Raw genomic sequence first — 24,465 nt, forward strand, 5'->3', positions numbered from 1 at the left:
GGCGACCTCCTGACCCGTCCTCAGCTGGAACACACGCAGCCGTACAAAGGGGTGTACACGGAACATGCACCAGGCGTCAGCGTTGTCCACGGCGGAAGCTGCGGGGAGGGGGAGGAGGTGTGGAGGGCGAGGGGAGGGGGAGGGGGAGGGGAGGGGGGGGAGGGCGAGGGGGGGGGGAAAGGGCAGGTGTGAAAAGTAGGTCGAGGAGGAGGGGAAGGGAGAGGAGCAGAGGAGGAGGAGGAGGGCAAACCCGGCAAAGTACTTGTTAAGAACATGTGCAGTCAGTGTGCTGCAGTGTGCTGATCAGCACAAATGACCACCTTGCACATCCCCCCCCCACCCACCCCCCAGGCGTCTGGCAGCTGGCGTCATGAGGATAAATGTTAATCCGAGTTCACTTTCCCCTTTTTTCGGTGCTCCCGCGGTGTTTCACCACCCATTCTCCCTTCACCCACCCGCCTACCTGGCGGGCGGGTCCCCCCCCCCCCACACACACATACGCATACACATACACACACACTCACTCACTCGCTCACCCATCCCGCACCTCCCCACCCGCTCACCCACCCGGGTCGGTTGGGTCCGTTAGGACGAGCTGCATCATCTCCCCGCTGCCCTCATCGATGTCAATCCGGTGTGTGGCGAATGCGGGGCCCCAACCGTTGTCCACAACCACCTCGTCCATGATGTCCGCGGGCGCCATCTCCACCACGACAGATGCCTCCGGCAGCGCTGCACCGCAGCGACCGCAGGTGCCGTACGTGCACGGGGGCCCCTCTGGTGTTGGCGACCAGCTACAACCGTTTTCGTTAAAGCCCTGCGTGTGTATGTGTGTGTTTTAGTATTTTGCCGAAGTTGAGAGCACGCATGTTTCGGTTTACATGCGTTTTGGCCCCCTTGAGATTCCCCGCAGGGGGGAAAAGGGGAAGAGGAATTGGATGGCAGTTTTGCAGTACAACGGGAGATGTGGAGGGCGGGGCGCGTGTCATTTGTGTATGCGTGCGTGTGTGTGTGTGTGTGTATGGGCCTGGGTGAGTTGGGAGTTAACGGCGACCGCATTCTAAAGGGGGGCCTTTGAAAGGGTTGGCCATCTGGCAAATCTGGATTTAGATGTGGCCTTGGGGAATTAGGGTCGATGACGGCAGCGGGGGCGACGGCGACGGCCGTGACGGGTACGGCAGCGGCGGCGAGCGACAGCGGACTTACTCTTCCTGAGTCCCGCATCTCCACGGCATGAAATACGTCCCTGCCCATCTTTGCGTTGACGGCGGTGGCCCGGGAACTAGCCCCTCGGCCGCCACCTGCCGCCGCCGCTGCCGCTGCGGCTGGCGGCGATGGCGGCGCCATCGCCCGCGGGTCGCGGCGCCGCGCCGCTCCGCCCACGGGCTCCCTGCAATACACACCCGACAACACAACAGCAGCACAACACACGCTCTTGATCCCGAGCGACCTCGGCGCTGCGTTCAGCACTATTATCATCACTAGCTGCGCGACAGGCACCACTGGCAGCAGCCAGGAACGGCCTAGACAGGTATCCGGTACATATTCCGCCGTATGTAATGTACGACACGTACGGCACTTGGTACACGATACCCACCCATGTCCGCAAACGAACAAACCTCCCGAGCCCATTCTTATGAAGAATATCCTTTTCTTCCTCTTTTTCCCCCCCCCCAAGAAAACGCGTTCACAGTACCCATATGATTTCGGAAAGTCAGTGCAGACCAAGAGGAAAAATGTTGTGCAGACCAAGAAACAAACAAATTTTCTCCAAGGCGGGCTGTCAGGCGGGCAGAAGAGGGGAAACCTGAGCACACCGAAGCACTTACAAGGACTCTCCGAGCGGCTGGCCCCGCCTGGCAGTTCCCGTCGAAGGACCCGTCGGAACTCGAGGGGGTCGCCCGCCACCATGACGGCCGCCGCCGCCGCCGCCGCCACCCGCAGCGGGTCCCGTATAAGCAGCAGCGTATGTGTTATGGCGGGGCCCGCCACCGCCACCGCCGCCGCCGCCGCCGCCGCCGCCACCACCGTGCGCTGGGCCGTGGAAGTTGTACGGCACCGGCATGTTGGTGTTATAGTGCATGTTGTAGTTCATTCCGGCGTTCGCAGGCGTCTGGTTGTAGCCGTTGACGGCGGCGCCGTTGATGGCGGCGCCGTAGGGCTGTACGGCAGCTCCGCCGCATCCAGCCGCGCCGCAGACGCCGCCACTGGCGAGGTTGTTTCCAGCGTAGATGCTTCCGTGACGAGAGGAATCCCGAATGACCTCCACAGTTGAGCCGTTCAACATGATTGTGTCCGTGTGACGAGCCTCAATATGGCGGACCTGTACGGACATGTACAGCAGGTGGAAAATCCCGTACGGCACTCACAACATGAAATGATTAACTTGGTGGAAGTAGACAATCTTATTCCGGGCCCCAAATTCCCATTCCCCCCATATGCTCTTTTCCCCCCAAATACACATACACACAATAACTATACACACACACTAGCTACGCACACACACACACACATACTCTCCCCCTCCATCTCTCTCCCCGCACTCGCGTCCCCCTCCGGCAGACGTCCTCCCAGATAGATCCCCTCCGAGGGATCCTCCCTCCCAGACCTCCATTCCATTATGTCGACCAGATCCGCAACCCACCGGCACTCGACGGTAGTGTTGGTGCATGCTGTCGCCGCCGCCGCCGCCGCCGCCGCCTGGATGGCCAGGGGGTGCTGGCGACATGATGTCCGGGGCTGGGCGCGGGGGCGGAGGAGCACCTGCGCCGCCAATGATGACCTCTCCCGCCGGTGATACCCCGGGCCGCGTGGCGATCGGGATCATGGCACAGTTCGTCTCGGAGCCGTACAGTACGGCATGGTGGGCCTGGCTGAAGCTCATGGCCATTGGCTGTCCCCAGGCGCCCATGCAGAGCCTGCCGCGGGAGGATGGGATTGGATTGGATGGGGTGGGGGGTAGCATGGGCTGGCTGCGTTAAGGCTTTGAGAGTGAGAGCATGGTTTGTGAGAGTGGGGTAAAGGTAGGGGGAGGGAACGGTGTTGGGTAAGAGTTGTGTGTGGGCAGCTCGGGGGCGAAGGGGCGACAGGGCGCGGCGGGGGCGACGGGGGGCGGGGATGAGGGGACGCACATGCGGAGACCGTACAAGTACGGGTGCGTCAGGTCTACTTGCGGGACTTAAAAGAACAGTAGTCCGTCGGTTGCTGGCCAACTATATTCACGTGGCCGCACTGTGGAACGGTGTTGGGGTTGTGGTGGGGTGTAACGTGGGGACGCAGCACTGTCGGGTGTGGACCGCTGACCCCCCCCGCGGATGAGGTGGTCGGAACAGAGACAGCAGTATGATGTGGGTAATCATATCGTTTCAGACACTTTCAGATGGTTAGTGTACCAGAAGGGAGACAACCTTGCCGGCTCGATTCGTCAGCCAAAGGGGCAGACAGGCATTCCAGCAGGCAGGCAGATACGCAAGCAGCAAAAACGGCAGGCGGGTAGGCAGGAAGGCAGGAAGGCAGGCAGACAGGCAGACAGACAGACAGACAGGCGGGGAAGCAGCTCCCCGTAGGGCCACACTGGCCCACAATATTTTAAATAATTTAAATGACACAAATGAGAAAACGTTAATTTATGTTGAGGGCTAAGGTGCGTAATCAAAAACACATATCGACATGCACACATATGTACTTACAGATGCACATACATACATGCAGAAATAAACGCACCTGTCCGGCTCCAGGGAGCATACGATAGCCAGGCCGAAGGAGCCCTTGGCGTGTTTAAGGAAGCGGCACGACGCTGTGTATAGATCGTTGGCCACAAAGTACGACAGCGTCGTACGGATGAGACGCTCCAGGGACGGTACGGTTGCGCGCCAGGCGGGCCAGCCGGGTGAGGTCTGTGTGTCGCGCGAGTGTGTGTGTGTGTGTTTGTTAATACTAATGTGTATATGTATGTCTATATGTATGTATGCATGTGTGTATTTATGCATGTATGCATGTTTTTTTAATGAATACTATAATTTTTGAAATATACAGTTCTCAAAACCCTAATTCTTTTGCTGGAAATTCCTTGCCACTCTTCCGCCCCTGCGATTTGCAAAATCCTTTGCACAGTTTTCAATAAAACGCCGGCAGTACTTCGTTATGTATGTATATCTCCAGGTGTGTATGTATATCTGTATATGTGTTTAGATTCATATTTGCTCATGTACTTGGGTACAAGTGTCGAGCGAGCGACGCAAAGCAGAAGCGGAGCAGACAAAAAATGGCACGCATCCACATGTACACACACGTACACACATACGTACATACATGAGTACATGAGTACATACGTACATACGTACAAACATACACACACGCCGGACCATGCACGCACCTGCAGGTGTTTGCGGGCTGCATCCGCCAATTGGAGGACCAGGGAGGAGCGAGCTGAACGGTTACCTGCCCAGCCCAGAGCGCAGGCCATATTGACAGCTTCCTGGCCGTACGACACTACGGTGTACGGCACCGCAGATTCGTGGCGAAGACAGCGAGAACGAGGAAACGGGGGGGGGGGGGGTCGGCGTGGCGAAGGAATGGTGGGAGCCGGGTATGGGGGGATAAGACAGGAGAAGAGAGAAAGGCAGAGGGCTCGGTGGGGGGAAGAAGGGGGGTATAGACATGGGCACTGGGTTTTTCGATGGCGGTTCGTCATTTGTACGGCCGCGGGCTGATGTACATTGATGCTGTTGAAGATATCGCACTTTCGATCAAAACCCCATCTCCACACCCACATCTCGCCCTCCCATTCCACCAGCTATTATGCAGTACGGTAGTAGCTAAAATACCACCAGGTACGACACCGTAACATCCGTACTGGACTTCAGCACGTAAACCCAATTACTGACCTTCTACTCAGGCTTACTGTTTTGTTGCCCTCCCCTACCCTTCCCTCCCCATTGGACGTCACCACAAAAATGGTTTAAAGGCAGGTTGTGTGATACACCTTTTACCAAACTTGTCAAAAAATCATTTACTTCCTCTGAATGGCCCTTCTGCCAGGGTAGGGTAGCGCAGGGTAGGGTAGGCCCTAGGTGCCAGATCCAGTGCCCTACAATACCTGGAATATCCGGGCGCCCAGCTTGGCCATGTGCTGCTGCAGCAGGAGCCGATCCATTACCGGCATGAGCGCCTGTAGCCGCAGTAGCGTGGATACCCTTGGTCGGTATGTCGTACGCATGCGCCGTACCGCGATCCTTGCCGGTCACCGGTCCTCCGAAACCGTTGTTATGTACGTGACCGGCAGACTGGTCCTTGTACTGCGTCGGATGTACGGATTGACCCGTCGAAATACCCGACACCATTCCGGAACGATGTCGAACGTCGAGCGAGCCGCGCTGTACGTGTATTTCGGGAGGCAGCGCGACGCCGCCAGCATGGGCGACATGGCCGATATGGGCCATATGTCCCATATGGCCTGCGTCGCCATGCATGCTTCCATGACCACTGCCGTACACGCTTCCGTATACACTATGCCCATGGTGCTCATGAGCAGCACGCTGTACGACAGCCCGCATCGTCGCCGCCAGCACGGCGCCCGCCAGCGAACGCTCGCCGTCTGCCACCAGCCCATCAAAGCTCGGCCGGCGTTCGCGCAGGAACGCCGCTGTACCCTCGCCGTCGTCCTCGCCGTCGGCGCCGTTGCCATTGCCGTCGTCACCTTGGCCGCCTCCCCCTCCCGCCGCCGTCGCATCCTCCGTCGCCAACACATTAGGGCGGCCGCCGCCAATGCCGCCACTCACTCCAAAGCCAACCAGCCCCCGACCTCCGCCATTCATCGCACCCTCCTTATAAATCTCGCCAGCACCCCCGTCAACCGTGCCGCCGCCTCGGACACCGTGTACGACATGGCCCGTGCCGTACAAGCTACCGTTCCCGGCAACTGCGTTGCCGTGATGGTGGTGTGCGGTGTGAGCGCCGCCTTTGCTCGGGATGCCGCCGCCGCCGCCGCCGCCGACCAAGGTGACGTCATCATCATGCAGTTGTGGCAGGACCAGCGTGGCTGGGTCGTCAGGCTCGATGTTGGCGATCAGGCGCGCAAACGCCACCTCCAGCGCGGCCGCCAGCGCCTGGAGCTCTGCTCGGGTCGCCACGCGGTGGCTGCGGCCGCCCTCGGCGTCGGCGTTGCGCGCACCAGCTCCAGCCCCTCCTGCGGCAGCGCAGCGGAGGGAAGTAAATGGCTGCGGCCGCCTCGAGAACCACTAGCCGTAGACCCGTAATGCGCGCGCGCTCCTTTCGGGTCGCCTGGCCGCGGCCCGAGTGTGCTTGTGCTTGTGTGTGTGTGTGTGTGTGTGTGTGTGTGTGTATTCTTTTGTTGTTACAGAGTGGGAGGCTTCTGGGCCACTTTAACATGTGTAAAGGGCCCGGTAAGGCTATCGTGCCAAGTTCGATGGCTGGGATGAAAGCCAGGTGCGTGAGATGTGTACGACAGGCCATACCATGGGCCATATCGGTTTCTGGTTCATCAGTGCAGCGGCATCCTCTGCCGCTTACGACCTGCCATGTTACAATCTGTAATCAATCTGTAATCAATCTGTAATCAACCTGTAATCAATCTGTAATCAATCTGTAATCAATCTGTAATCAATCTGTAATCAATCTGTAATCAATCTGTAATAAATCTGTAATAAATCTGTAATAAATCTGTAATCAATCTGTAATCAATCCTTAATCAATCTGTAATCAATCTGTAATCAATCCTTAATCAATCTGTAATCAATCTGTAATCAATCCTTAATCAATCTGTAATCAATCTGTAATCAATCTGTAATCAATCTGTAATCAGTCGCGTTCAGCCTAGGGTTTACCCCCCCCCGTAGTCAAGGGAGTTGAAGGAGGAGGAGAAGGGAGATTGGGCATAAGAGGGAGGAAGAAAAAGAGGAGGAGGAAGTGAACGGTGCAGGATCAGGTGCAGGATCAGGTGCAGGATCAGGTGCACGTGTCCCCGCGACTGCCTGGGGCAGTGTCCACTCACCCTGCTTCGAGGCGTTGGACGGTTCGGCCGACGCCACGACATCCGCAAAGGTGCACGACACTGCGGTGTCGTAGTAGGCCAACCTTAGGGAAGGGTACCACAGGCCCTGCGAACAGCGAGGTGTTGTACCGGGGCATGCACACCGGGGCCACACACCGGCAGGAAACGACCCATGGGTCAAAGCTCTTATCGCTCTTACCTCTCCTACCACGCTTGTGCCACTCAAAGCATATACAAAGAAGTAAAAAGCCGAGCGGCGGACTCCAGGTAACGCAAGACGATGTGGCAAAGGGTGTGTAGGAGTAGGCATAGGAGAGCCGCTGTACGGCATTAGCACTATGTGCACTATGTCTCATGATGATCAAATCAACCAGCATGGCTGCTTCCGAACGGACAGGAAAGGATTGCCGTATATACGTTTCAACATGTGTGCCGGTCGTTACAGTTGCCGGTCGTTACAGCATGTCGTACCTGCGTGCGCAGCAGCTCAATCATGCCTGCCACACGGACGCTGTCACACTTTGCTGGGCTGGGCGTGCCCAGTGCGGCCGTCAAGAAGGCGGCGACCTCGTGGTGGGTGCGGTCCTGCCCCATCAGCTTCCAAAAATCAAAGTCGCCTGTTGGTAGCACAATGGCGAAGATGGAGGCGCGGCAGTGGCGGTTCAGATGGCGGCGAAGGTGGCGGCGAAGGCAATAAAAATGGTGGTGATAATGGTGGCTCACAAGCCAATGGGATATGATTGATCGATGCAGAGGCTTGTGTAAATTTAGAAGTATATGCATGGCATCTGCTGCGCCAAGTAGTTAGTTAGTTAGTTAGGTAGGTAGGTAGGTAGGTAGGTAGGTTCGGTGGGTGAGTTGGGTTTTGGCCGATACACAACCGCGTTCACCCAACCGTCCGCATCCATATCGAGGGTCAAAAATAGCAGGTAGGCGCATTGCTATGGCATACCAGTCTGGGTAGTTCAACCAGTTCGACAATTAGTCTTTCTTGTGGGTTTTTTATCTTTATGTACTCTATCGATCGCGGACAGCCCTAGGCCCCCTGGCCCTTGGCCCTCCGGCTCGTATGGCCCCCCCCCCTAGCTAGGTTACACCTTTGGAGGGCAACGAAACTCCAGGAGGTGTAACACATACACATACATACATACAGATATACAGATATTGACTACTCAATGACAACTGTCCGTCCCCAAAGCTTACACCTGGCCCTACCAGCCGGCGCTAACGTCTACCAACCCATAGGAACACGAGGAATGTTCTTCCGGATCCTAATACAGCCGGACGTGGCCACCCATATCTCAAGCCCTCCACATCCCCACCGTTATGTGTGATCCAAACTCCGAACTTCTCGTCAGCTGCCTCCAGCCGTCCGGTTGTCGGATGGGTGCGCCAGACGGAGGTGTTGAAGGGCGGCGTCCATTGATGTGGATGAGACTCCCCTTCCGACGGCTGAGAAGAGGTGGCGAAGCGGGTGTGGCCTGAGTCATGGAGAGCGACGGGTTGCGGTTCAGGGAGGGGAGGAAGGGAGGGAGGGAGGGAGGGAGGGAGAATGGAGGCAGCTGACGAGAAGTTCGGCGATGTGTGTATGTGTGTGTGTGTTACCCCCACCCACCCCCCCTGGTTGCGGTACCCAAGGAGGTGTAACGAGTGTCCATACACGAGTTCCCAGGTAGAGGCCCAAGAGCCCAACAGCCACAAGTTAGGTTTCGGGACATAGTACAACGCAAAAAACTTCTAGTACCCAAGCAATATGCACACACAAGAGAAACAAGTCAACACTAGTCAGCTATGACCGCATGTGTAGAGACGAGCGCGTAAGCCACATGCTATATGGGTACCAGGTGGGAAACAGTTTTGTTTTTTTGCTCGCTGTCCCATCACGATCGACTTCATATCAGAATCGTGGCTGAGAGGATTACACCCAAGGCGCACACGACATGCACAAGAAAAAGCTGGGCGTTCTAGAAGAAGAACATGACGCTCATCTTCCTTCCACCTAGTGCAGCGCGCGCACAATACTAGATCCTCTGCTCCCGGGGCTTTCCAGCACGGGGGGCACAATTTTCTCGCCGCTACGGGCCAACAGCACGTTCGAAACGCCATCAAAGATCGGTGCACATCTGCCGCGGGATAAGCTCACACGCATATATCCGAAAGCCAGCCAGGCGGCCCCGTCGATGTTCCGCGAACGGCACACCCATTCAGTGTGCGTATTTCGCCATATCATGGGCCCCCGGGTAACCATCATAGCGCATCCGACGGGAAATCCGAGGATGATGGACCCCTGCTCAGCTCAGCCTGGGGTGAGAGCCCATGCAGCCATAAGCTGCCGCCTAATCTCGGAGAAGACTGGACCCTACGGTATTGGATGCGTGCGTTTTCGCACAAAATGTTTTACGAACTCGCCTACGAAGATGCCGTGCCCGCCCGCCAATCGCGGCGCGCGGCCCAGCGCCCGGCCGAAGCGGCGATGCAGCTCCACTGACAGGTGGTCACGCTTGCCGGGCGCGCAGCGGCTGCGGATGCCGTCGATGGCTGCTCGCTTCTTACCGCCGCCGCCTCGGCCGCCGTCGCCCGGAGACGACTCTACTAACGTCACCAGGCCACCCGACTGGGCTCCTCGTTGCGAAGAAATGGCAACCTGTGAGTGCGCGCGTATGTATGTGTGTACGCGTGAGCGTGCGTGTTTCAAGTAGGGGGTGAATGGGGGTTCGGGAAGGGGGTTGGGGGGTTAGGGGGGTAAACACAGTGGGGGAAAATCTGGAAGGAACAGCCGAAGGGGGAAGCTCGGAAGGTTTCGTACCTGGGAACGCAACACGGACATCATATCCACGGCGCTTCCCGCCGCTGCCGCGACCAGCAGGCCGATATTGCCACAGAAGAAGCATACCAGCATCGCCGGCGTGACGCCACCGCCATGGTGGTTATTGTTGGTACGGCAGATCCGTTTCTCGTACACAGCGGCGGTGGCGGAAGCCGTCTCCGCCGACGCGGGTTCCAGTCCTAGTAGATCGGAGGCCACGGCGCCGAGGAGGACGATCAAGCTTGCAGCTGTGGCGCCGTACAGGGCCGCTGACGCCGCTGCATCCCCAATTGCCGTACTAGCTGAGGCTGCGGGCACTGGCCCCGACAAAGTCATTGGTGCAACGGTGGCAGCCGTGTAGCAGGCCAGAAGAGCAAGAAGCGCGCTCGCAATCCAGCCACTTTGGCGAGCTGCGGCGACGCGCCAGCGGAGTTGCGGTAGGCTGTCAGGCAAGCGCAGCGCAACGCAGGGCGCGCCGGCGGCGGCGGCGGGCGTTTTGCAGCTACCAAAGAGCAGGTAAGCTGGCAGGTAGGCTGCATTTGTGGCCGTCCAACTCAGGATGCCTGAAACGCATGGGGTAAGCGTGCACGTGGCACATGTGAGTAGTATGTGGCAGAGAAACCAAACCGGAAAGTTGCGCGGTCAGAATTCGACGCGTTCTGACCTTTTAAAACGACAAACGCATCGCAGTTAGAAATATTATGATATTGATGACACAAAATTCTGAGCGCCTACGTCGACTGACGTGTTTGCACTTTTCTGATGAGCCATTACGATCGGGGTGCCCCTTAGTCAGTGTCCCTAAGTGACCGAATTCGAAGCAGCAGTAAGGAGAAAACGCTAACCTGAGGCCGATGAAATTACACTGGCGACATCTGGATAGAGCGCCAGGGCCCACGCCGCTGCGACGTGTGCAAGCTCATGCCATGCCAACGCACAAGATGTACCAGCGACGAACCCAGCAGCTCCAAAGCAAAAAAATTGGGCCGTATGCATGATATGTGCCATGATCATTTCACCGTTCAGAATGCTGGCCGCGGCAACCGGTTGTGACAGTTGTAGCACAAGGCTTGCACACTGTCCCATGATTGCCGCCACCACACGCAGGGATGGTCTGATTACCCTTGTAGGAAATTACGAAATGCTCTGCGACGAAGTTATTACAGAAAGGGGATGCCAATCGTCAGCAGAGACAGTGTCGAGTTGGCGATGATGAAAAGCATGGATACAGGAATTACAAAAAACATAATGAGAAGATATAACGATTCAGAAAGCTTAAGCAAACTGATAAGGAGTAAGGGTTTGTTTTTGTGCAAGAAAGACAGAAGCGGCCGCCTGCTGTCCCTGCATAGCGCAAAATCGCAACTTTTTGCTCAAAGGAGGTCATCAGAAGCGACTCGCATTGCAGGGTCACAGATGACATGTTTTATATTTTGTATAAGCAGGTTCATGCAGGTTGTAATGTACCAGGCCAACAACTGCACGCACGTGTCAGTTTCCTCAGGGCCCAGACGGCGGACAGAGATGCAAATAGCAGAAACTGGTCGTTTGGTCGCAGTTTAGCTCTCCCTCAGGGTCCACATGGTATCAGCGGACACTACCGGATATATTCACGTGGACGTCGACGAGCGAGTCGCCAACCGACTTCCAATATTCCTACTCACCCACAAAAAAGCCTCCAAGCCGAGCTTGCACGCCTCAACAAAACTTGCCGGAATTGTCCTAAATGATGCCAGGGTCTAAGGCCTATGGGCCGCAGCCGCTCTAACGGCCGTCGAAGCCCCCGAAACTAGGCGCGAAACTGGCGCCTTAATGGCTGCTCTTCAATAAGAGAGCCAGGAAAGGTTTTGAATTACTATAAAGATTATTATTTAACATTTTGTGTGGTCATTGGGTGCCTTTAAAGGGAACGGGCGCGGCGCCGTACAGTTTGCAGACAGTGAAAATCGGGCACATTATGTCATCCCACTTCTGCTGCCGATATCGGTACAATGGAAGCAACAGTTGTCACAGCCGCAACCCCACGTGATTTGTCGCGTTTATCGCCCGTGTACCCGGCTACAGCTCGTCCCCAGGCTTTCAGACCCTAGGCTAGGCCCATGATGACGCGAGCAGAAGCACGAGAAATTGATGATAGCGTGCATTCTGCGATTGCATACCATCAAAGTTCGCATAGTGTGACCTTCATCGTGCACAATTCCGATGCTAGGGTTTCCAGCTGGTGTTCCAGCCGGCTAGTGCCCTGTCGGAACGCGAATTGTCAACAAACCCAATTATATGACTCCCGTGTTCATGTAGGGTAAGGAAACGCTTTCAATAGGGCCTCCACAGTGGTTGCAAGTAACATCCGTTACGTCGGCTTGATGTGTGCCGCTGCTAGCCTGCTTCCTTCCTTTGTTTTTCCAAAGTATGACTTGGGCTGAAGAATGTTTTGCAGGCTGGAGAAGCGCATGAGGTGTGGAGAAGTCCAGGAATGAGCTTCAGTAACACAAATAACTGTAGGGCTTGGGACTCGGACCCCTGACCTCCAATCCAGGTGGCATTAGATCATACAGAAAAATTAAAAATAATTTGTAATTTAGGCTTGCAATAGAGTTTCCAACTTTTACGTCGTCTGAACCCTGCAGGACCTAGGGACCGCAGACCACACGACCTTGTATACTTGTAAAACACCAAGTCCGTCGCGTAATCAATGTGCTTGATTTGTTAGCATACACCTTAAACCGCAGAAAGGCGCTAAGACCGCAAGCTTTCCCGCGAGCTTCCATGAAACGGACTCTGTTACGAGAGTACGGCTGACAGACTAGGAAAGGACAAGCGGCCTTTCGACTCTCCTTGCGGATAGAGTACATTAACAAGATCTATCAGTATATCGGGGTCAAATGTTTTCTCGAATCAAAGGAAGGATCTGCATGGGCGTTTCACGCGTGTAAGTGCTCTTCAGGTCCTTGGATCAATGTTTACGTTTTTCATTCTCATGACACGTCATTACGATTTCCTTGGCAAAATCATTTGGGTTCCGCAAGTCGACGTTACATATTTGCCGGCATATTCTCTTTGCTTCTTGATGCGATGGGCAAGGCCCTAATAGATTCTATGTTCAAGACATAAAATTTTCGGGTGAAGGCTCCCAAAGGATGCGAACATCTTAAAAGCGAGTTCCTGTCTTATGGCGAAACAATCTGCCAGTACCAGTATGCCCTGGAACGGGAAAGCTAGCCATAATTGCTTTTCGCTCTTGTCTGAGATCACATTGCGCCATCTTTTGAGGACTCGGAGCCACGCGTCAAGTGCCGGGCGGGCGCTGTGGCCGGGCGGGCGCTGTCATCCGGGCGGGCGTCCGAGTCAAATGCTGAATGCATTCCCGCATAATAAAAGCTCCCAGCTCGGCGTCGCTGCCCTATTCTTTCTTCAGTAAGCGTGTAACTGGATGCCTCGGGCCAAATGGTCGGAGTTTCTTACAGCCCAAGTTCTCCCAGCCCAAGTTCTCCAGCAAGTTCTCCAGCTGTTGTCCTACTTTCGCCCAAACGCAACGTTAACGTATAAGTACGCACCGCATACAAGAGCGATGGGTGATCAAATTACCGCAGATGCTGTGAAAGCATCTTAAGGCAAATATCGGCTCCCATCGGCGCGAAGTGCGAAGCTGGGTGGTTGGCGGCCGCAGCGCATTCCAGCCATCTAGAGAAGCTACCCTAGTCGGCGACCCCAACGCGCTCTCCTGCCATCTACGCTCCTTCCACCTTCGCTGGCACTTCCTAACACCCCCTCCTGCTGTGTACGTTTATTTATTTTGTACTGCGAGCTGAAGCCTGTGCAACTGGAAGTGAAAGCGTCAACGGCATCATCATGAACAAGGATGATGCAAGCTGTTTTCGGTCATTTCAAGCACGATGCCTCCTTTTAAACTCTTTTTCCATCGCGCGTAGCGGTTACAGGATTGACAGATGTCGCCACTTTGCGCGCGATTGAGAGAGCAACTGATTGTTATGTAAGGTAGAAGCGCACAGATAACCGACTTTTTCAAGGTACGGCACATAAGCAGGACAAGAACATTAGCTACTGATTGCTGATAGATGTAAGATTCGGCCGTGCCTCAGCAATCATTATTTGCACAAACTCCCATGCGTGAAAGTCGTTAACGTCTGCTAGCTGGCGGCGCCTGGGAGCCGTCAGGGCTTGCTCATCTTCGATGTGTGTGCATGAGGATACACACAGCAACAGTCCTTCGCGGTCCTTTGCAGGATTATTTCTTCTATGACTGCTTTCTTCACACTTCTAGGGGCTTCGCTGCATGGTCCTGCTGGAACGAGAACCCGCCAGCCCAGATCGAGGCATATAAAGCCAGAGGCAACTCCTCCCAAGGCGAGCTTCCCTTTAACTCTGCCCGCCACCGCCACCGCCAACCCCACCGCTGTTACAACGAGATATGATATGGGGTATAACAGCAGCTGCTTCTTGCAGCTATAAGGAGAGCGGGAACCCAGCAGCGCTCCATGCAGGAAATCGCTGCCTTACCTGTGTGGTGCCCACCTAGCGTCGGAATACAAGGACCCGAAAGAGAGCCACAAAAGGTGAATGAAATAGACGTAAATGAATACTTCCCTTCTAGCAGCGGCGGCGCGCGAGAACGGACGTCCAGCCAAGCTGTGGGGTTGCCGCACAGCTTGGCAACCCGCACAGCTTGGTGGTTATCGCACGACCAACATTTTGTTTATAGCGCAGTGCACGGCCAGTGCCTGGCCCGCTGGCTCTACTCTTCGTGAGTCTGGAGCCCACTGTAACAACCAAACACACACACACACACACACGCCCTCCCAGGCAGGCTCCATTGAAACGTACGACTGGATACATGCAATAATTTGCTTACAGGTGCTGTTAGGATCAAGAAAGGCTAGGTAGCACTACGTCAGCAGAAGCCCACTGTAACAACCACACACACACACACACACACACATTCTGTTCATGTATTGCGAGCTGGCAGAGCTCGATTGTAGCCAATATGAGTTATACTCGCTGCGCCCAAACTGCGACATCACTTTACCGCCAGGAGGTGGAGGCCCTCTCCCCAGCAGGTTCCGGGGTGCGGGTATTGCAAATAAGGTACTCATGCGTCATGTCCTGGTGAGGAACTAGATGGTGGTAAAAAAATAAAATCGGATGTCAAGAATTGGCGGGAAAGCAGTGCAGCTTGTCGGCGCGAATCTGGTGTAACAACGACATAATGGAGGAGAGGAAGGGGACCCCGCACGTACATACAAACAAACAGGACATGTGTAATCAAACACAAAACAGACACAAATATGTTACGCATATAGCATTACATACATACAGAAGGCACGCCGGTCCACAAGGCACTGGTCATTCCCACATACGTACATACATACATACACATGTACATGTGCATGTAACGCTTACGCTAATATCACTCCTGCAATCCTGTTTTAAAAAACCTACCTCCATAAAGCGCAACCCTAGTTCACCACTGCAGTGCCTCACACCAGGTTGACAGTCTGTCTGTGTGTCTGTCTATCCTTAGTTCACCACTACTGTGTACCACTACCACCTCCAGCAAAACACACATCCCATGCGGCCACCTTCGCGACCTGTCGGGGGTATTTATGTATGTCTGTCGCCCACTTGGAAATGTAACCCCCCGCCTTCCGCCGCCTTCCTTTCCTCTCATGCAGTACCCCCACATGAACAACCAACAACAGCAACAACAACAGCAGTAGCAAAAAACAGTTGAGAAAACAATAAAAAAAGCAGTAACACTGAAAATTATACACACCAACAGGCTTTAGCAATATACCCAATAACCACCACAACTACCACCACCATCGCTACCGCCACCGCCACCACCACCACCACCACCACCACCACCACCACCACCACCACCACCATCATCACCATGACCATCGCCACCACAATCACAACCACAATCGCCACCATCATGAAGGCCCAAAAGAGAAAAAGAAACCACGAAATCACCACAATCAGATCACTTCGTTATCGAAACCGTTATCGTTAACTAACACCAAACGCGCGCAAACGGGAGAAAATCCCCAACCTGCTGTCGGACCGCAACTCGCCACACTCTTTCCTCCCCACTTCTTAACCCCCCGGCAACCGCCTTGGAGATCGTCACAGCTCTCCCCCTCCCTCCTCTCCCTCTCCCCTCCTCCTCTCCCTCTCTCTCCCTCCTCTCCCTCTCCCCCCTCCTCTCCCCCCCTCCGTTCTCTCTCCCTCCCCAATCCTCCGTTCCAACACCGTCCAGAAGACCGCCTAAAGGCCCAGCTCCCTCCCTCCCCTGAGACCTGCGGACATCCGCCAAGGTACCCGACAACCCCAAAACACAACCACTGGTTGTGGCTTAGGTGTGTACCTAAGCCACATCCACACCAAAAACACACTCACGCCGACGACGCGGCGGCGGCAACCGCAACAGCCGTCGTGACCTGATAGTCGTACAGCCCGAAAGTCCGTGGTAAGGCCAACGCAACCAGCACCACCGGCACCAGCAGCGCTATCCCCAGCATCGTAATTGCCGTCACCACGTCAGCACCATGGCCGTACTGCGAGGCGATGACGAATGACGTACTCGCCTGTGTGACGTACGGGTGCATGACGTGGCGTGGGTAGTGGGTGAGGTGTGCGTTGCGTCATACAAGTGGATCAAACGGAGACATAACGGAGTTCAGGAAGTTGGGGGTTGAAGTAGTTATTAACTGAATGGACCAAGTAATAATAACCAGATGGTTGACAGTTGGTAGTTGGTGCTTGAAACGGCTGCGAGTCGAGCTGAACGTGAAAGCGGATGCATGATGACCAGTGCGGGTCTTTTCGGGTACCGGTGGCGGGGCAGGAAAGGTGAGAGGTGTTTGTGTAGGAATGGACGTGTGTGTTTTGCCGTACATAACGTTCTCGCCTACCACGGGACATAACGCCAGCAGCAGCAGGCTCATAGCGGCGGCCGCCTCCATACCACACGCCGCGGCACATGCGAGCTGCATAGGGCCCAACACCACCAGCTTCACCAGCAGGAGGCCTCCAGCCTGCGCAGTGGGTGGAGTGGAGATGACGAGGCAGAGGGTAGGGGGAAGAGACGAACCATTGGCGAATGGAGCAGATACCAAAGACGGGTAGTGGAGGGGGGCGGTGGAGAAAATCACCTGTCAAGTCAAGGAAGAGGGCCCCGGGGGGAAGGGACGGGGAGGGGAGGGGAGGGGGAGGGCACATTTGTTTGGACGTGTTGATGACACCGGGGAGTGGGGGAGGACAGCTACGAGCCCCGCCAGGCGAATGGCAGGAGCGGGAATGGGCGGAGAGAGAAGCGGTGCGCGCGCGCGAGAGAGTGTGTGTGTGTGTACATACGTGCGCGTATATCTGTGTACGACCCGGCTATCCCTTTTCGCTACCCCATATCTAAACACATACATACATACATACACGAACACACGCACCTGCATCAACGTTGCTCGTCCAAATGTCTTGCCGTACAGCCACACCCCGTTACTGAACAGGCTGACCGGCACGGTAATCCCCGACGTCCAGGACAGCGCCCCCGCCACCCAGCCTAGCTCCGGGCGGTAGTGGGGGCTTCCCGGCCACAGCACGGAGCGAAGTCCGGATAGGTTGATGAGGAGGGCGACTAGGAGGGACCAGAGGAGGGGGTTCTGGACGGCGGGGTGGCCAGGGGGAGACGGGGGGGAGACGGGGGGGAGGGGAAGACGAACCACGTGACGAGTGAAGCTGATGCCAAGGAACGACTGATGCGCCACAAGTAAAGGCGGCATACCTAACCAGTCGGGGCTCGTGAAGAAGAAGTCCAGTCGCGATGATGTTAGCAGTAGTCATTACGATAGCGGAAAACTACCTACCTAGCCGCCAAGAATAAAGTGCGGAAAAAGAGCAGGAAAACCACCCAGGGAGGAAAGAAGAACCAGGAACCACGAACCCCATCCGGAGGGGGGGAGGGAGGGGGACATCATATATGCGCCAGAAAGTGGGCGAGAAGTGAACTGCTGCTGCCGGTGGGGGAATGTCCCAGGAGGTCAGAAACTGTGCTGCTGCTGCTGCTGCTGCTGGAGTGCAGCGCAGTGGAGGTCACCGACCCGTGGTTCCGGAAGTAAAGCCCCATCAATGCGTTACCGACATTACCCCGGGGGGGGGGAACCAGGGGGAAGTGGGACTCGTGGACTGTTTTTTTCCTGGTGTTGGTGTTGGTGGTGGTAGTGGGTTGTGTGTATATGTGTATGTATCTCTATGTGCGGTGATGTAAAAGGTGTGTGTGTGTGTGTTTTACGTGGTCGTGGTCGTGGGGGTGCGTTCCCCGTACCTGCGAACCACCCTAATACGAGCCGAGGGCGCAAGGGCTGGCAGATCGCCTATACGCACCATCCTAACTCGCACACACTTCAGGAAAAGCAAGTGATAAAGGAAGCTAGCGACCAAAGGGAATGATATGGAGTTGCGGTGGGAACATATACGTTCCAGCATCTTTGCCAGACGTTTCGGATTCATGTGGAATGGCGCGGAGGCGCAAAGGGTCAGCTGACGACGGCCCCGGCAACGAGAGCAGAGGGGGGGAAGGGTGTCGCGGGGTTGGGACGTTAGTCGAATACTTTGTCGTACTCTGCCGTACCTTGAGGATGACCCAGGTAATGGACCATGCCCGACTGTACGACGCCAGTCGCATCTTGCACCAGCGACCCAGCGCGGGGATGATGCCCCCGTGCCGGCGGGTCATGCTGCCGGCGGCAGCACGCACGAGTGCGCGACCCGGGAGCGGCGGCGGCGGCGCCGCCGCCGCGGCTGCATCCTCAGCTGCCGGCGGCGGCAGCGGCCCTGGTCCTGCCGGCGCCGCCGCCGATACGGGCCGTGCTAAAGACATGGACACAGTCGCCGACGACGACGGCGCCGCCGCCGCCACCGGGGGAACGCGCCCAGCGGACGGTCTCGTACTGCCATCCTCGCAGCCATTGGCGGCGCCGCCACCGTTACCGACGAGGACCACGTTGTCGTACGTTGTACGACATGGCTTACTGCCGTTGAGACTGGCGCGCGCGTCAGGCCGTGCCACAACCGTGAGAGCTGCGGCAACGTGTGGTCGCGCGCGTGTGTGTATTTAGGGAGGAGGGGAGGGGAGAGGAGACGGGAGTAAACGCCTGCCCCCATCGGGAGTTTGGGGCAAACTGTTGGCAGTTGGCACAAGTTGGCAGTTGGCAGTAGTAGTTGTAACACATGATAGGACGAGACGGAGTGAGCGAGCGCGGAAAAGCTGCACGAAGGTGTCGTACCTACTATTTCCCCAGCTTCTCTATACACACAACACGCAATCACGTACACAAACACATTTTGATGTGTGGGATGGATTACCCGTACATAGCCGTACAACTTCATGCCCCGCCCTTTGCTTGCATGTCCTCTTTCAATTTCATACCTGTGCCCCCTTCCCCCCTTTTCCCCCCCTGCTGGACCCCACCTGAGCTCGTCATCCTCGCAAGACTGATGGCCTTACAGACAGATATATCGACAGACGGACAGGACGACGCAACCGAAACCAAAGCGCATTTCACAGGGGGCCACGGCGCCGTGTGTCGTGCGCCGTAGTAGCGGCAGTAGCGGCAGTGGAAGCAGTAGCAGTACCAGCAGTAATGCCGCAGCAGCAGCAGGAGGGAAAGGGAAAAAAGAAAGGGAGGGATGGGGGTTATCATGAAGCAAGGAATATTACATGGACTGTAGAGGAGCTGAGCAGGGGGTTCGGAGGTGCGTGTGGGAAAGGGGGAGAGAGTTCTCCCGACAACAAACAATAGACTCGCCTTTAGTTAAGGTGAGTGACAGTCAATTGATTCGGGTCAGGCCCGGATCCATTTGCCGTACCTGCGGTACAGGCAAATCTGGGCAAGCCACTGCCACCGGGCTCAACAGCCGATTCGACAGCGGCGGCGACGGCTCCGCCGGCGGGGCCAGCGGCGGTGGCGCGGCGCCGTCGAGATCCGACGCCGGCGGCCAGTGCGCCGGCAGCGACTGCCGCTGGATGGCCGCCGAAGCACCGACAACGTTTTTAGGCACGGCAGCAGGCCCATGACCCGTGGGTCGTCCGTCGAGAGCTCCAAAACCCCCAATCGTTGGCGCCGTCGCAGCCGACCCGCAACAATAATCTGCTGAAGCACGACCGTCGGGCAGGAGCCCGGCGGCGGCGCGGCACCGCCGCGACCGACTACTGTCGCCGGCGATTGGGACGGCAATGGCGGCGGCGGCGGCGGTGGCTGGGCCAGTCATAGCGGCGGTGGATGTTGACGGAAAAGCCACTAATGGCGATGTCGTCACTGATGTGCACAAAGGACCGGAAATAAACGCCGACGGGGGCGGCGGCGGTGGCGGCGGCGCCGGGGACGGCGTCTCCATCAAGGAGGCAGATGATTCGGTGGCGGCGGCGGCGGCGGCAGCGGCGCGGTGAGTACGGCAGACGAATGGGGAGGCAGAAGTCATCGCAGGACTGTCGACAGCGCCACTGTCGGCAGACGGGGAGATGATAATCGATGGAGCCCCGATGTCCAAGTGCTTCGCGTGTGTTATAGCCGAAACATCAACGGCGGCGGCGGCGGCGGCCGAGCAAGCCGAGTCCATAGGGGACTTCCCGTACTCCTTGCGCGTGCCCCCTAGGAGTCCAGTGTTGACGCCGCTGGCGGCGACGGTGCCGCCACCGCCGCCACCTCCAATACCACTGGGGCAAGGCGCGCTGGCGGCACGGTCCAAGCTCGCCAGCGACACTGGCCCAGGGGTCGGCATCAGCACCGCCGCCAGCGGCGGCGGCGCCGCCGGCTGCCTGCCGCCTGCGTCGGCCCGCCGTCGCGTGCTTGCCTCCCGACTTGGCGTTGGGGTGTCTAGCGGTGTTGAACCCGGGGCCCAGCCGTGCCCAATGGTTCCGACCACGACACCGCTGCCGACGCGGCGGCGACCCAGACGGCCACGGAGCAACCGTGTCGCGTGCCCGCCACCGCCGCCGCTGACGATGCTGCCTGCCGTGCTACCACCGGCGCCGCTGCTTTTGCTGCTGTCTCGTCGGTGGCGCGCGCGGCCGCCGGGGCCTCTGCCAGCGGCGGCAGCGGCGTCGGCGGCCCGCGGCGTCGGCGGCTCCGCCCCGCTGCTACTGCCACTTTCGCCGCCGCCGCCGTCGTTGTAGGCCTCCATAGCACCGCCGCCGCCGCCGCCGTCGCCACAGCGGGGCTCCTCGGCCACCCATCGACCCGATAGCTCACGGTCCGGAGTGGACGGCGGCTCCGAAACCGTATCGGCGGCGGCGGCGCGGCGGCGGTGGTCTTCCACCATCCACTTCTCCACCTCGAACGCGGTTATGCTGAAGGGTATGACCTGCAGGAACAGCACGAAGGCTGCGGGGCGGTGTGTGTGTATGTATGTTTGTGTGTTTCGGAGGAAAAAGGGCGGGGGGAGGCAGGAGAAAGTGTGGCAAGTGGACACACACGGGTGAATGTATGTATGTATGCATGTATTTAGATGTGTGTGAACTCCTGCGGTCCGGGCAGTTGATGCTTTGCATGCCGACAGTTGACCCTTTACTTCCAGCATCAATGTACGACTCCCCTGTCTCCCCCCCTGCCCTACCTGTCAGCAGCGATAGTCGGCCGCCCATGCGGGGGAATGTGGCCTCCATCACCGGCAGACCCACAATGACGGTGTTGTTGGCCTTCGCGGGAGGTGTGCGTACGTGCATATGTATGTGTGTATGTATGTGCGTGCAAGGGGGAGGGGGAAAAGGGCGGAAAGGTGGAGACAGGCAGATGGCCGGCAGTAGCGAAACACAATAGACATTCAAATACAGCAGCTGTGGCGTTAGCAGTAGCGACAGGAGCAGTAGCATTATAAGAAGCAGCAGGATAGGTAGGCGAGCAAAGAAGACCTGCGGCTTCCGTACCAACACGCCACAATCCGATTTCGCGCAGCATGGGTTTCATCCCCCTATCTTCCCCTCCACCTCCGCTCCCTCCTCTGTGCCTTGGCGTCCCCCCTGTCGTCCCCTGTAACTTACTAAAACCCTAAAACCCTTAACCTCCCCCCCCTCCCGCACTCCTAAAACCCCATCCTCCCACTCCCCCATTTTCCCCCGACCCACCGTCAGGACCAAGTTCAGCAATCCCGCGTCCCCCACTGTACGACCAGCACAGAGCCAGACGTACAACAAAATGCCAATCTGGGGGGCAATAACAGCATCAGTATCAGCGTCAGTATCAACACTAGCAGCAGCAGCAGCAGCTCTAGCAGTAGCGGCACCATGAAAGCAGCAGTAGCAGGAGAGTCATATAGTCCAATAGCCGAGCCAGGCAGGTTGGATCGGGAAGGGACCGAGGGACCGTAGAAAGGGTCACGAGCGGGAGCGCAGAAGAAAAATGGTGCGGTCCGACAGAGGGGGAGGACCAAAGAACGAGGAACATCGACGCAGGCAAGATCCAAACGAATCCCGTACAAGTTCTGAATCCAGAAAGCCCCTCCACACAACCCTCGACCCCAAACCCTTGCCCTGCAACCCCCTCCCCATCCTCCTTCCCCTCCCCTAACCCCGAACGCCTACTGGTCAGTTCTACGTCTGGTACACTCTTGCCCTGGCAGCACCTTCACTCGTTCGTGGTTCGTCTTTCCTCCCCTAACCCCGAACCACATTACCGTACCTGTACCAAGCTGACCCACATCACATAAGCCCCCAGAGACCTGCGGGACATACATACAGGCACACACGCACGTCCATTTCAACAAAAAACACGCACATGGACACATGCACGCTCATGTGAACGCACATACACACATACGCACGTGTATGAGCATCAGGCCCATACGATACTGAGAATCTAAAGTAAAAACTAATCAACACAACATCCAAATTGGGATTTGAGTTATATTTATGTCAATGCGGCAGAGGCAGGGAAGGCAAGATAGGGGCGCTGCTTGCGGGACGGCAACAGCAGCATCAAACAGTGAGTACGTCGTACCATTCCCGGTATGCCGTACCTCCATGCCTCAGCATCACGGAGGTCCACTTTGATCCCCTGAAGAAGCGCGACTCCCCCCCGGCGTGGACGCGGAGGAGTGGACGTGTGTGGAGAGTACGGCAGCGATGACGCGGCGATGGTGATGGTGATGAAGATGAACATGATGACGACGGAGTCATGAAGGGCGCCCACATGGGTGTATATGTGAGTGTGTATATGTGAGTGTGTATATGTGAGTGTGTATATGTGAGTGTGTATATGAGTGTGTATATGAGTGTGTATATGTGAGTGTGTATATGTGAGTGTATAAGCGAGACCAATGATAAACCAGTGGAAAGAGCGCTTTTCCTCCGCCAGCCCGCCAGTCACCTCATCATACGGTCAGCCGCCAGCCGCCGCAACTCCCCTCTCTCTCAAGCTCCCAACCAGACTCCCGCAGCCCTCCAGCCCCCCAGATCATACAGACTTACCAGCAGGTAGATGTTCAGCATGGGGAAGGCCACCCTCAGCAGCAGCACGTTAATCTGGCCCATGAATTGATCCGCGGTCAGCAGACCGAAGCGGGCAAAGCACCAGCCGCTGAACACGATCAATACAATCTGGACGCCTGAAGACGGAAAGGAGAGGAGAGAGGGCGGGAGGGCTCGCGCGCGCGTGGGGTTGCGTTGGGAGGTTTAGGACTGGGGAGGAGATGTGTGCATTACGCGGAGGTTGAGTCATGGCGGACGTGGATGTCTTGGAAAAGTTGAGTTCTGTGCTCCTGTCTCCCTTAAAACCGTATTTTCATGGCTCATGGCCGACTTTGACGTGCTTGATGACCGTGCTTGGAATGGTAAGAGACGGGAAGCGGGGAGACCAGCTGCCAAGGGCCCTTACACTGCAGAAACTGTCAGCTACGAGCTGAAGCTCTACTGGGTGAAAGGCAGAATGCCTGTAACGAAGGAGCTGAAGCGTGATATACTCGCCACTCAATTACGGTTGTACGACAGTCGCACAGAACCAGACTTAGAGACTCTGACCGCTTCGCTCCGTCGCATCTAAGTCAACAAGTAGTTGCGAGCGCCAGACAATCGAGGAGAATGAGCGGCCGCTGAAACCGGCATGTGCATATGACTGCGTGTGGATTGCATGGCAGTGAATTTCGGACCGGATTTTGGGCCGCATCTGTGACAGCTGGATGGCCCGGCAAATAGATAGCAGGGCTGTGTATGTAGAAGTATGCTTGATTGGTTAGGAAAGCTGTTAAGCAGAGAGTAGGGACAAATAGGACCTAACGGAGCGAATCGAATGCTGTGTTGCATATATGCGCTTGGTTGCTGCAGAAGCTAATATGAGGCGCGGGAATGTCTTTACTGCGTGCAAGGAGCAGATACCGTTGAGTTGGATCCAGGTAACCTCGGGGAGGCTTGCGTAACCCTGACGATGACCACTTCGATTGTTGACACTCACACGGTCTCCCAAACCCCTGCCAGCTCAAATTGCGCCTCACCGACGTTCAGGACGCCCTGGAAAGCCCACGCGCCCATCGCAGGCTAGCTGCCTTCCGGCTCGCCACAAACAGTTCGAGATAGGGTCGTTTCTTCCTTTGTGCAATTACTGAGTCTAGCTCAATCCTCCTGACATAGGTTAACAAGTCACAG

At 56.7% G+C, this 24,465-nt stretch overlaps 2 protein-coding genes across 2 annotated transcripts in view; both read right to left on the reverse strand.

The window, feature by feature from the left end:
- Window positions 1-10,904, reverse strand: part of VOLCADRAFT_91984 (uncharacterized protein) — a gene marked incomplete at both ends in the record, with an annotated part of 16,629 nt that extends 5,725 nt beyond the window's left edge. Inside the window, 14 exons of the mRNA XM_002951415.1 lie at window positions 15-98; window positions 568-817; window positions 1,207-1,390; window positions 1,830-2,323; window positions 2,645-2,700; window positions 2,764-2,918; window positions 3,724-3,896; window positions 5,016-6,187; window positions 7,013-7,118; window positions 7,484-7,629; window positions 8,335-8,493; window positions 9,566-9,656; window positions 9,819-10,228; window positions 10,664-10,904. Of these exons, the coding sequence (XP_002951461.1) occupies window positions 15-98; window positions 568-817; window positions 1,207-1,390; window positions 1,830-2,323; window positions 2,645-2,700; window positions 2,764-2,918; window positions 3,724-3,896; window positions 5,016-6,187; window positions 7,013-7,118; window positions 7,484-7,629; window positions 8,335-8,493; window positions 9,566-9,656; window positions 9,819-10,228; window positions 10,664-10,904 (3,721 nt within the window). The remainder of the gene's footprint in view (window positions 1-14; window positions 99-567; window positions 818-1,206; window positions 1,391-1,829; window positions 2,324-2,644; window positions 2,701-2,763; window positions 2,919-3,723; window positions 3,897-5,015; window positions 6,188-7,012; window positions 7,119-7,483; window positions 7,630-8,334; window positions 8,494-9,565; window positions 9,657-9,818; window positions 10,229-10,663) is intronic.
- A 5,327-nt stretch (window positions 10,905-16,231) lies between these two features.
- Window positions 16,232-24,351, reverse strand: VOLCADRAFT_91985 (uncharacterized protein; the record flags this gene model as incomplete). Its single annotated transcript, XM_002951416.1, has 11 exons — window positions 16,232-16,423; window positions 16,751-16,873; window positions 17,282-17,494; window positions 18,463-18,911; window positions 19,303-19,333; window positions 19,701-21,214; window positions 21,447-21,528; window positions 21,955-21,989; window positions 22,508-22,547; window positions 23,296-23,432; window positions 24,315-24,351. The coding sequence occupies 11 exons, from the start codon at window positions 24,349-24,351 to the stop codon at window positions 16,232-16,234; spliced, it is 2,853 nt and encodes a 950-aa protein (XP_002951462.1).
- Window positions 24,352-24,465: the final 114 nt, after the last annotated feature.

The sequence above is a fragment of the Volvox carteri genome (genome assembly GCF_000143455.1).
Source record: "Volvox carteri f. nagariensis unplaced genomic scaffold VOLCAscaffold_23, whole genome shotgun sequence".
NCBI lineage: Eukaryota > Viridiplantae > Chlorophyta > Chlorophyceae > Chlamydomonadales > Volvocaceae > Volvox > Volvox carteri.